Source organism: Columba livia, chromosome 8 (genome assembly GCF_036013475.1).
Source record: "Columba livia isolate bColLiv1 breed racing homer chromosome 8, bColLiv1.pat.W.v2, whole genome shotgun sequence".
NCBI classification, from domain to species: domain Eukaryota; kingdom Metazoa; phylum Chordata; class Aves; order Columbiformes; family Columbidae; genus Columba; species Columba livia.
The window spans coordinates 24,771,685-24,784,998 of record NC_088609.1 but is presented as its reverse complement, the minus strand read 5'-3'; the positions used below and the strand labels follow the sequence as shown (position 1 = coordinate 24,784,998).

General features: G+C 40.6%; 1 protein-coding gene across 4 annotated transcripts in view; it reads right to left on the bottom strand.

Moving 5' to 3' along the window:
* TGFBR3 (transforming growth factor beta receptor 3) overlaps window positions 1-13,314 on the bottom strand; it is a 116,154-nt gene that overhangs the window by 97,895 nt on the left and 4,945 nt on the right. For 3 of the 4 annotated variants that reach the window (XM_065072617.1, XM_065072618.1, XM_021292495.2), the window contains exon 2: window positions 4,479-4,654. In XM_065072617.1, coding sequence (XP_064928689.1) covers window positions 4,479-4,539 — 61 coding nt within the window. In that variant the 5' untranslated portion in view covers window positions 4,540-4,654. Of the gene's footprint in view, window positions 1-4,478; window positions 4,655-9,014; window positions 9,168-13,314 lie in introns of those variants that run through there. The other variant, XM_021292497.2, reaches the window with a different exon arrangement.

The following is a 13,314-nucleotide window of genomic DNA, read 5'->3' as shown; positions in this document are numbered from 1 at the left end:
AGGGGAGCTAGAAGTTGGCTGATTATGAGAAAGAACTGAAGGAAAAGGGAGGTGGAGAGTGAAATCTCTATCCATTCAGAAGTTGCAACCAGTCTGTGCTTTACTTCAGTCCTAATAATTCAAGAGCCAACCTCTGTCCCCTGGTTCTCATCCTCTAACCACAATTTAAACAAACAACCCCCCCCCACACCTCTGGCAACAAATATTTTGAGGAAAAATAAAACTCACAACTTAATTACATCTGGGAAATAGTCAGCAAACACTGTTTGAAACGGAAGGAAATTTGTGTGACTCCTGGCTTCTTTATTTTTTTCCCCAGATCACATCCTTCACCTTCCAGTGGAAGGACTTTCTATTATACTTTGAAGGATCCTATATTGCTTTTGAAAACACGGTGTTCAAGGTCAGGGGAAGTTCCTCTTTAAAAAAAAAAAAAAGTCATTACAAGGCCTGTTTTTTCCTGTTGTTGCGCTTATTAACATGGCACCCATCACCACCATTTCTGTGGGGCACAGATCCAAAAGACACATAGCTTACAAGCCAACGGCCTTATTGAAAATGAAGTACACATGCTATGAACAACATCAGATTACTTATGCGGAGGAGAGGGGAGAGGAGAGGAAGCCAGGATAACAATAGAGAACCCGGGAATAAAGATCTGTTGAAAGAAAACCACAGAGACAGACCGTATATGAGCAGACAAACCAGTAAGCTCAGCATTACAGAAAATGGGTGAATTCTTCAACATATCCAATTCTTACAGTCCTTCTATCAGCCTGACCACACCATGAATCTCTGCCACAAGGACAGAGGTGTCTACAAGGCAAGCACAGGCAACACCAGATGTGAGGAGGGTTGAGGGGAAGAGGACATGGCTGCGTGGGCAAATGTGGCTGGTATCGGATGCTACAGCTGTGCTGCTTTGTTGGCATCTGGAACGATCTGTAACACCAGCACATCTACCCCAGGAGGTTGGAATGAGACCCTTGGCTCCTGCAGATCCACAGGCTGTATCACCCTTCTATCTTCTTTCCAGACAAACAGTAAGGCAGGAAAGAAAAAGGAAAAAAGAAAGTTTAATTTTTAAAAATCTTCCCCATTCCTTCATGGAAGGACATATCTTGAAGGTTTGGCCCTGAGGCACGCGTTTCAGCTGTCCTCTAAAACATTTTATCAAGACATACATCATGCACCCAACTGCACACATTTGCCAGCAAGTAAAATAAATAAGTTTCAGCCTTTGATTTAAGCCACATTAGGACAGAATATTTTTGCTCCTGAGAGTACAAAGCCAGACTTGCTTATGAGGTTATCCAAGGCTGTAGTGTGTGCAGTTCTGAGTGTTTGTGTGGAGTTCCTACTGCAGGTTGCCAGACCTTGGTTTAAGCCCGCTTCAAAAACATAATTCCTCCAGACAAGCAGGTGGTTTGCCAGCAATCCTCTCCATCCTGCTTTGGACTTTCCACAGGGAAGAAAAATCTCACAGTAATCAAGGTTTTCTTTGCAGTCTTTTTTCTGTACAATTGTACAGAAATAGACAAATATTCTTTCAATATTTATACAGACCATTTTCAATGCAGCGTTAGTGAGGTGTATTCTTTAAGCTATTGGCCTGAAAAACACGTGGCTCGGGTTTGAATACGCATCTCTGTGTATGTCATCTAATTCAGGGGGGTTTGAGATATATTTAACACATTAATACCATAAAAAGCAAGAATGGAAAGAAAAACAAACGAAGCAGATTCTGTCTAGAAGACCACCTGTATCTGAAAAGATAACAATGATGAAGATATTGAAAAGTGAGCAGCAAAACTTAGACCAATTCTAGCAGTGTCAGTGTAGGACTGGCAAACAAAAGAAACGTCTGCTCCCCTGCAGCAGCCCCGCTACTTCAGAAACAAAGAGTAAGCTGGAAAAACACTCAATATATAAAATTCATCACCCTAGGGAGGTGGCATGCTGCCCCCTGCCTCCCCCCAGGCTTCACCACAGGCACGCAGGGATTTTATTTATACTTCTGAGTTTTATTTGTACTAGTATGTTAATGGTTCAAACCTGAAGCAGTGCGGGTTCTGTACATGTGCAGTTAAGAGCCAAGCCTGCGGTACTGGGGCCATCATGCTGACAGCTGCTCATGGGCATCTGCCACAGCTTTTTCCACACACGACTAGAACACGATGCTTGCTCCCACCCGTATTTCACCTACAGCCACAAAACCCCTGCATTTAAAGCATAATTGTTTGGGTTAACAGGCCTTGGTGACTACTAACAGAAAAACGTGGCAAAAGTTCTACGTAAAGAGCCTTCAGAGAGCTGCCCTTCCTCAGTTCTAACTACAGCTGCCCAAGGTGTCTCTCCTCCTTCCAGAGTCCATCAGTTCTTTATTGCTCATGATACTCTGTAAAGGACATTAATTAGTTGTTCTCATTACGAATACATTGCAAAAATAAAAAGGAAGAAACCCAAACCCCACAGGACAGGCGCAGCTAGAAACAAGCATGATTAGTGCTTCCTTACCTCCCCCAACGAACTGCGACCCTTTCTACTCCCCTCAGCTATCTTCTTCCCATGCAGATAGTGGGAAGAATCAGTCTCCAAGAAAGAAGTAACTTTGAAACCAGGCCTGCTCTGAGCTGGGGGCTGGACTAGACTTCCAGAGGTCCCTTTCAGCCAAAATCATTCTGTGACTCTACTTATGAATAAGCATCTGGTCAAATCCAAGGCCATAGGGCTTTACAAGAGTTTGTTTCAAGAATAGCTGCCAGAGGAAAAAACCAGAATTGAGGAGTAAAACCAAAAACAACACAGCAAACTTTACGACAGAGGTTGGGCTAAGGTTTCTGAACACTGAATAACTTTCTAATAGTAGCATGACATTGGAATAACACTTCTAAATTAGTGAGTTTTAATTAAAGCTGGCGGTAAGATGTGAGGCAAGCAATCTCCTCCGCAGCAAAATGGAATTCTGGTGGTGATCAATTAAAACAGTTTGTACTTTCTACACTGGCACTTTCTTTTAAAGCAGATTTTTATGCATCTATAATGATTCAGATTTGCTCCAAGTAAACGCTCTTCGCAGCCAAGACCAGCACTATATCCTCAGCTCAAGCCGCAGACGCATACAGACACGCCCTGTACTGCTGAAAGTTCATCTGTAATGAGGCTATTGCAAAATCTTAGCATCACATAGTATTAAATAATCAAAGTTACTAATGCTGGATGGATTCCTTCAGGAGGTCAACCCCAGAGAAAGTCCCACAAGGCTTGAGGGCTTGAAACAACATAATTTTCCGTGCCGACGATGAAAGGAAGCCAAGTTGTAACGCATTAATTGCTCAGCCCTGTCTCTTCCAAAGCCCCTCATCTTTTCCACAGTGAGGACATCTCATTAAGCAAGCCATCTGTCCACTGTCCACTTTTCCCACTACCTCATTTTCACTGACTGTATATCCCCTTGGCCTCTTCTCCAACAACCCACACTGTGTGCAAGCTGGACACATGAGACGAGGCTTTCCCCCCTTGCAACCACAGGAAGAACTTCGACAAACAAACATACTGAGAAGAATCACTTCAGCACTTGAGGAAACTACAGTACAAAGCTAGGTACTTGAACTCTACAGCTCTTTCCTTTCTCTGTCACAAGATATTGCAACACAGTTTCAAAAATCTGTGTCTAGGACAACACATGGGATAGGAACAAACCCCATAAAAGGCACTGCATCTTCCTAACCTATGAGACCTCCAGGAACTCTGACAACACTTATTAAAAGGTCTTTGCCACCGTAATTGACAGTTAACTTTAGAACAGATTAGACAATTGTAAGGAATGACCGAGGTGGGGTTTATCCCAATAGAGAAGGAAGACTGGAAGGACTCTCTGACCTTTTACAAACCTTCCTGAGATTCTGTCAGAAATTGAGTTTTATGAACTAAAGTAATTGGGTCTTAATTCCAGATTACAGACCTTGAAGGCAACACTGAGCCGAGCTGGTACACCCCTTCAGGCCGGCTCTGTGGAGAGATCCCAGCTCAGCTTCACCGGCACAACCCTGCGCCCAGGTAATAAATCCAGGCTCCGCACAGAGCTCGTAGTTCAACCTCAGCATCACACTGGCACAGCTACTCTGCTCCCGCTCCCAAGAGCTTCCATAGCGACCTTCCCCTTTATCATGGATTTGTACCATGCAATTCCCCTTTTTTACAACAAATAAATTACAAAAACAATTTACATTACTCCTGCAGATCTTCAATGGTTTTAAGAGGGAACATAGGTGCAAGAGAACACTTATAGGACCAGCATTATTTCTCCTATCACCATACCAGCAGTTACGACCACAATAGCTTTATATAAAATCTAGATGTAAATATAAGCTTTAGCTGACCTACATTCTTCCAGCATGAAACAGTATTTTTGATCAATAATTCTGAATATATACAATAAGATACACTGAATACATGATTTACATAATGCCACCTACCTGCAGCTGCAAAGCACAAAATCATCAAAGCAAACACGGAAGTCACACAGCTTGAAGACATCTTTGCAAACGTTGTATCTTCTCAAATCAACTCCCTTTGTAGCTCTTCATGTAGATTTACTTCCTTTGAAATTTGTGGTCTGTTTTGAGATCAAATCTTCCAGACTTTTAATTGCCTACAGAAATAAGTAAAAATACATTTTAAGACAAACGTAACTTACAGAAATGTTACTATATATTTAAAATTATCTCTCTTATAACAAAAGAAACAGATTTTTTTTCCTAAAGGACTACTAGAGTATTGCATTTTATATTGCCAGATGCCCTAGGTACTGATATCTTAGCACCCTTCCCCCCTGTATTTCAGCACTTCTCTGCAGCTGTTGCTCTTTCATATTATGCATTGTGCAAGTTGTGATCTACTTAGAGTAAAATCCCAGAGTCCTTTTTGATAACTAATTCTGAAGTCCTGCTGAAGCGTGCCAATGGTACTTGTGGCCTCAGACATGTTTATATGTCCCAGAGAAAGTCTGAATCCTTAAAGTAAACATTTGTTTTGTTTATTTATCTGCTGCTACCTTTATTATACAACGGAGAAATGTTTCACTTGCTCTAGCTGGTTTACGGGTAACATGATAAATTTAACTCATCATTTCTCAGTATCACGAATTCTGAAAACTTTTCAAGGCCACTTGACACTAAATATAAATATAAAGCTGTTCAGAATCTTTATTTTAAGAGATTTCAAGACACATTATACTAGGTCAGTAAAACATCTTAAATGTGGTAGACAAATAAATTATGATACAGCTGACGCCTGCTAGCATTAAAACACTGAACATTCTGACCCTAGAATGCACGTTGCAGATTTTAGAGGGGAAACGCTTACTAGATGCACAATATCCTCATGCCATCCACCCTTTTTTTTTTTCCCCAATCTATTCTCAGTCATCTAGATGTCTAGAATGATATTACAGACCAAGCAGGTAAGGAACCAGAACGCTTGTATCAGATTCAATTAATAATAATAATAATAATAATCTTATCTCCTTTACTTCACTATGAGCCTTCAGGAGCAGCAGATGACAGAGGGCACCTCAGCAACCATGAACGCCCACCACAAAGCAATGTGAGCAACTACAAACCACCATCACGTGGCTCAGTGATGGCAAAACGTTGAGTCAGGACCAAAATCTGCGCCACAACAACACGAATACCATTTAAATGGTTCTTGCTGACATCAAACTGGAACGAAGTACATAGTCAGACAAAAGGCTGGGTCTGTTCCACAGCGTGTGTCGTGCTGTGCACCATCAAAAGTCTGCACAAGGAAAAACACGCACTGAGACCGGCAAATAGCTATGAAGAAAACACCAGAAACTCCTGTGCAGAAACGTTAGGAGGGACTACAGCACTACCACACAACACGACTGAGGCAACAAGACACTGCAATGAATTTCTGTCATTAATAGCAAGACGACACAGCCTCATAAAGCAGCAATAGTCCAACCTAAGCATGCATGATTCACCTAAAGATTTCTTCCGTGACATTTCAAAATTCTGGAGAAGGATGAATGCACGCACGCACAAAATCAATGCTAGAGACAGCTCAAAACAGAAAAACCTCAGAAAACAATGGCTTCCTTGGGCAATTCACATGGCTTATAAAAATTACTCATCCTGAACCTACTGGCAGCATTCAATGAGTTCCTAGATATGTCATCTCCCCCTAGAGTTTAAGGGTATATAGCTAAACCATCAAACCCACAAGGCTACTGAACTTTGTGGTAAATGGAGGCCAACCTTTATTAAACAGAAATAATAAATTGTTGACAAGAATGTTGGACAATCCTTTAGCATAGAAGTTTTTTTAAGACTAAAATCCAAATCAAACAGGTTCAATGCCAAAACAGCAAGCCATAAGGAATTTATGACGGATATTGACCATCATCTGGGAAGTCAAATGTAAGCTGGAATCATTTGTTGCTCTTTATCTAGATTAAAAGAAACCTAGTACTCAGTGAGAGTATTTGGTTGCTAACTCAAATTAAAAAGATCAAACACAGCAGATCACGAGGTTTTTAGCCGGTGTAGCTACAAAAGACCATCATAACGTCCTGCAAGATGTCATATGTACAAATAGGCAATGAATGAGCATTCTGGAACTTGAGTTACTGATGTATAACCATTTCATCTGGACAACAATGAACAAAAGAGAAACCAGAAAAAGAGCAACTCCAGTGCATGCATAGACCAATAACATACACAAGGTAAAACTTGGAGCAGGCAGTAACTGATCAAAAAAACCCAGGCTTCTACTCCAATTCTGCCAGGTCTTGAAGGGTGAATAATAGAGACTTACATTAAAATTAGGAAGAGCTTTCTAGAGAAAGGGCTCACTTGCTTGAAGATTTGCATTCACAAGCTTAAAAAGGAGGGGGAATTTCAAACCTTGAAAGATAATTTGAAAAAGTGACCTACTGACAGCAAGTGTCATCAATTTAGGATGGACAACATTTGAATTATCAGCTACACAGCAGCAATTCAAAAAGCACAGATGAAAATGCTACTAATAATTCACTTAAGAATAAACCTATTAAGCAGGCAATTTGTCAGTATTTCGGACAACGTGATCATCCTCATCTATGATGGAAGTTGGCTATGAAGCTGCTATTATCTGACCATCTGACAGTTGAGCGCCAAAGAGAAATTAATAAGAAAATACCTGAGAAAAATTCATCTGTGGTGCAAAACATACCAGATTTTGCTTTAGTGTGAAACCTGCTGTCACTAGAGATACACATGAAACCTGCAAACTAGGAAAATTTGAAGCAGTCCACGGAATAGGGGGACATATTCCCTTTTAAATAAGAAAAGAAATCCGTGCAAAGAGATCCGGAACCTAAACTATTTATTCAAGAAGTAAACACAACCGCTAGTCAATTTGAAATTCAAAAGAAATTTCCAACAGAATAATCTTTTCCTTTGGGGTATATCTGGGTAGCTATTTTTGTAACTGAGGTCACGAAAGGGCATATGAAAAGTATAACCAAAAAATCCCAACAAGGAAGAGGAAGAGAAGATGACATGAGAGCTTTGGATTTACTAAACATGCTGCTTTTGTGCCAATGCTTTTTACTACCACAAGCTGCAGGAGAGGCCGGGAGAAGAGGGCATGTGCAGCCAGAGCCGCTGCAGCCCCGACTGAGAGGCACAGCCTGCTGGGTCTTTCTTGCTGACGTTTGCTGTTGTAAAGGCCGCTACTCTGATAAAAGCCAGAGCCTGAAAAGCAAAAAAGAGCGTATTTCATTGAGAAATACAGTTTTGCAGATGCAATCAGGAATGAGTGCAACTGGAAACACCAGGAAGAATCTTACTACTGCTAGATTTTAAAACACACTTTAGAAGGAAACAGATTTTGAAGTAGGTGAGGACAAGAATAGGAGGAAGTATGAGGTTTTATTATCACTTGGTTTACAGTAAGAGCCTCTAATGGCCATGAGAAATTTAATGCATAAAGCTTAGCCAGAAACCAGTGAAAAATACGATGCTTTTGGAGGACCCCAGGACAGGCTGACTGGCCTGTGAGCCACTGGAGGACAGATCTCATCGCTACCCTGAGCTACAGGACAACAATCGCTCAATGGTATTCAAAAGAATCTGACTTTGTTAGAGCCAGCAGAAGTAAGCACAAAACACAAATCACTTCAGTACACTACTGTTATCTCTGCCTTTCATTAAATGAAATATTTTTTCTTTGTAAAAATCTGCTACTTGTCTTCCTCAGAATTCCAGTCTTTTGTGGAATTTTGAAGCTATCCTTTGAACCAAAAAGTAACTTTTAATACTACAACATGACCAAAGAATTCAGAAGTTGGAAGCATGCTGCTTTCTCTTAAAAAAACCACTTTTCCACTAAGGATTTCCCAGCCCTCACCAACAGGAGCCACGAGGACATAAGGATCTGTGGTCTATGGATGGCTTGCTACTAAGAAATCACACACTGTGCTGTTCTGCCACCAGCAGAAGGGTATCCATGCATCCATCCCTCCCTCCTCACGCCTACTTACCAGTCTCCAAAAAGGGGACAGGACTCTGCCCTAAACTGAAGAACAACTAATGAAAATGCCCAAGTGCAAGCCCTAGGATTAAGCTTTGTCTTCAGAACATTTGAGCACCTTTCTGCTCAGCCCATTTCTGTACTTCCACCAAATACTTACTACATGTTACCCTTGCAATCAGTGGCCTCCATAGCTTTAATTCTTACCCACTTTTCTTCCCCTGGTAAATTTATTTTTGCCTACAAACTAAGCTTGTCTGCACAGTCCACCCCAGCAATATATTATATATGCCTGCAGGTGGCCACAGCCACGGATTTGGGGATGTTTCTGTTTCCTATTAAAGGTTTCTATAGCATTGGCATTTGTCACATTTATTGTTGAATTGGTTTCTTATTGCTTTATCCTCCCCTTTTATTTCTGTTCCCTTAAGTCTTTTCCCCGATAGTCACCATCTGTTTCTTTAATCAGTACATACCTTTCCCATACAAGTTCTTCCCTTGCCTTAACTCCATCCTCCTCGTTGTCTAACCTTTTCCTTTACTGCCTGAAGAATAACTTCCACTTCCTCTCCTCCTTATCTGGTACTTCCCTCCCCTTTCCACGCACGGTGCCAGAGCTTGCACAGCTCTCCACAACTCTAACAAACACTTCTCTACCAAAGCGAGCCAAAAATCCTCCCCCTCTAAGTCTCATCGCAAGTCCCACTGAAGTGAATGGGGACACTTGAGCAAAGCCAGCAGGATCTGTCCCTCTGTGTTGTTTTGCCATGGCAACGTGAACCCAAGTTTCTGGGCCATCCAAGAAGGCCTTCACAGCCAAAGCTTTTTCACTTTTTGTTTGTTTGTTTTACGCATGGCAACCATTTAACTTATTTAACCAGTTTTTCTCCCATTTGTCCAGGTTGGTTCCCTGTGCAAATGCAATGAATAGATGCATTCCATGCCTAAGTAAAAAAGGCAATAATTTGTAATCAAGCAAACCCAACCTCAATCTAACAAAAAAAGTCACAAATGGTTAATTACACAAGCAGTTCTATAAACCTAGGAATAGAACAGGTTTTGAAAGAGTTTATTTATAACCCTACTATTAAATACATATTTTAGCAGATTTTTTTTAAATTAGATTACATTTATCCTCTGTCAATTCTGCGTGATTTGCACATGTAAAGGTTGGAAAGCTGACTATTAAGGTTAGCAGATATTAATGTGGAACTGAAAATTTGTATGTGGGTTTTTTAATGCCTATGTCCAAGGCATATACATGAAATTCCACCATTCAGAACTTAAAACAGTAACTTATTCATGAGCCATTAAGGGGACAGATTCTGTTTTAGAAACAAGAAAGTGGTTTCGTTTTCAGGGAATGCATGAATAGTAATAAAACTAAAAATCCTGACATATCAAAAGCCCAGGGATAAAGTAACTCTGATGTCCTGTGGTTCACATGCTGCTGTGCTTCTAACGGGACATTTCAACAAGTCACAGTTAAAGGCTATGGGAACTGGACAAGTGCCAAGGGAAGATGTTTTATGCCGTTTAGCAATTGTGCCCCTCTATTCCATGTGACTTTTGTTTTAACATTTTGTTTATTTATTTTCTTATTAATATATTACAATGTAGCCTGCCAAACTACAGGAAACCACAAAATCTACACAAATGAGTCCATAAAAGATGTGAAACCATTCCACCTTTTTAGTAACTGTTTACTGAGGTTGGTTTTGTTACCTGGGACATATTTTGCCCACAGCTGAGCTGGCAAGAAGCTCCAATTTGGATGGGGGTGTCTATTCTCAGTATCATTTCATAACCAACTTTCCCTTCATCTTCCCAACACTTTTTTTTCATCACTTGAATTGCTGTGAGTGTAGATCAGAAAAATAAAGTCATGACACCAGACACTGTAGAAGTTTCAGACGAATAATCATTGCACAACATAGCACAGGAGTTAGAGATAGTTTACAGAAACAGGCTAAAAACCATTCTGCTGTGCGTTTCCAGGGCTTCCCTTCCCCCAAACACAGGGAGGGGTGTGCAGCTGAAGCTGCAGGGGCTGAGGGACAAGGTTTTGCTTACCCAGCGTAAACAAGAGAATAGCCTGGTATGGGATCAGGATGTGGGAGGTTTCAATAGGTGGAAGGGAAGGAAGTGCATTTGGGAGCCTTTCAGTGGAAGGAGTACACGACTCTTCCACGAGAAGGACACTGGAACAAATTCCTTTTCATCAACAGCACAAATTCCTAGAGGTTACAGAGCCTCTACAGCAGGGAGTGCAAGGGGCGCTGAAGACAGAGTTTAACAAGACCAACACCTTATACATTATTTGAGTACTGAATCAGAACTATTCTACTTCAACGCAGAGTCCTCAGGGACATCCTACATCAGAGTATGCCTGAAGGGAGTGAAGAAAAGAAAATGTTTGGATGCTGTACAGTTCTTATACTATAATAGCTCAACCAATCTGCAATCTAGTACTAGATTCAGACACATATTTGTTGTGCAACTCACAGTTAGTCTATTCTTTCACAAGCCTAAAAGTCCAAACAGGACCTCAACTTGGCCACAGCAGCGCCCCCATGACACCCACCTGGCAAGGCAACACTTCAGGCAGTTCTGCTTCCATCTTCTAGATATTAGAAGGATGAAAAATTTGCACTACTCTTATCAGGAAATACCAGTGGCACAATGAGTGTTCAGGTAGCAGAAGGAGGGCAACTGTAGAGACTTCTAGAAATGTTCATACATAAAGACTAGGTTGAAGTTTTCACGGTAGCCCAAGAAATCTAAGAATCTCAAATCTACATTTAAATAAAACTCATGTTCCCAATTAACTCAACCAGTATATCCCACCACAGCTAAAAGGAACCAGGCTCATGATTTTAAATGGGACTTGCTGCTTCTGAAAAGTTTAGTATGAAACAAAAAACATTTATAGTGCATAGGAATCTTCAGGCTGGACAAGATCATAAACTGCATGAAACAAACCTCTACAACCTTTCCTTCTCATAGTTAAATTTCGTTGGCCTAATTACTTTATTTTTTATGGTTTCTAATTGGAAACAGAATAGGTTTCCTGGCACTGAACTATCTTACTCTTTACAAACACAGTAGCAGCCAACAACCTCACACAAATGTGATTTATCTTAAGTTTTACTTGGCTCAGTTTCTAATTGCACACCTAAACTAAACAGATAACAGCTGTAATGTACCTATCAAGGCAGAGATAAGCCCAGGGGAGGCATCTCCATGTGGAGAAGGAGCCACAGCAGGATGCAAAGTTACAGACAGCTCAGCGAGGCTCCTTCCACTCAGGGTAACAGATTTCAGCAGGTCCTTCTGCCAAGCAACGCTTGATGCTGTTATTTTTTCAAGACTAAACTACAAAACCTTAGAAGTGTATCTAGAAACACTCTAGCTAGAAGCTAAATCAATCTCAGTTGGACTTAAAAATCTTGAAATGACCTCTATAAGTTTAGGAAAAGTGGTTTTGAAACCATGGCCTATAAATACCCAAAATTATCTGGGTTAATGGTGAGAAATCCAGAAGGGGCAGTAATGAAAAGCAAGACTATGGCATTAAGTATAAATCTGCTATATAAGGATGCAGTCCTCTTGGGGGGCAGCAGGGAAACGTGGTCAGCAAATTGAACAGGACTGAAAACCAGCGTTTCCCATTACAGGGGAATGGGACGAGGTGACAGGAATCAGCTCTCCCACTGCCATAGACAGTACAAGATATAAATTAACAGTTTAAAATATTAACTACTATGTACTTTAAAGTTAACCACATGCATTATCAAAATCCGGGGTGGAGGGAGGGGCAGAAGTGTGTATTGAAATTTGCTCTCTAGAATAAGACATACTCTGGAAATCAGGTAACTAATAGATTTCTTCAGGGTGCTAAACAAGAACACAACATATCAAAAGTTAGCTGTTAGCCACTGAGTTTTCAGATGCACATCTGTAAGATAGGAAACTTCTCCCACATAAATAGGGAAGACCTGAAAGCGCCACAGTTAAAAGAATGAGTCAAAAGAAGCTTCCCTTTGTGTAGGAGTCATCTACCCTCTCCCTAGTTGTCTGCCAAATAACCAGTGTAATTTAATTTGTTGAGTGGAGAAACACATTCAGATCAAGGCAAAACTTTTCCATAAAAATTACCATTTCTTAGCACAGCAATGAGGATTTGTTTCAATCAAGATACAGAACACTGGCATCTTCTACTCAGAATGGAGATATGCTCCCAAATAATTTTTACCATATAGAATTTCCTGCCTTTCATTATCATATTTTGTATTAAATGTATACATGAAGACTGCACAAAGCCTTGAACACATGTTTAGGGAGATGGAAGGCCACAATCAGTTCCTATATTCATATAAATAATTTGTGCACCCTGTATGCCAGAAGGAAATCACTGCATCTCATGACCAGAGTGAACCAAACCACCAGATCTACAGGTGTTCAGAAACACTGGCCATTTTAAACACTAATCCGTCACATAACACAAGCTGTACATTCTGGAGGAGTGACCCAGTCCATTAATGTAATAGCCTTAATATAAGAAAAGGTCTGTCTTTTCAAATACCACAATAGCTGTTTCATAAATCAAACCAGAATTTTGATTTACTCAAACAAAGTATTATATTGGTGAGAAAATACAACCATAGTTCTCAATCATGTAGTTTCAGATGCAGCTACAGTCTAATAAATGACTTCTATAAATCTAAGGCAAAAGAGGACCCATCGGTCTTCAATCCACCTCCAGCTTCTTGGCAA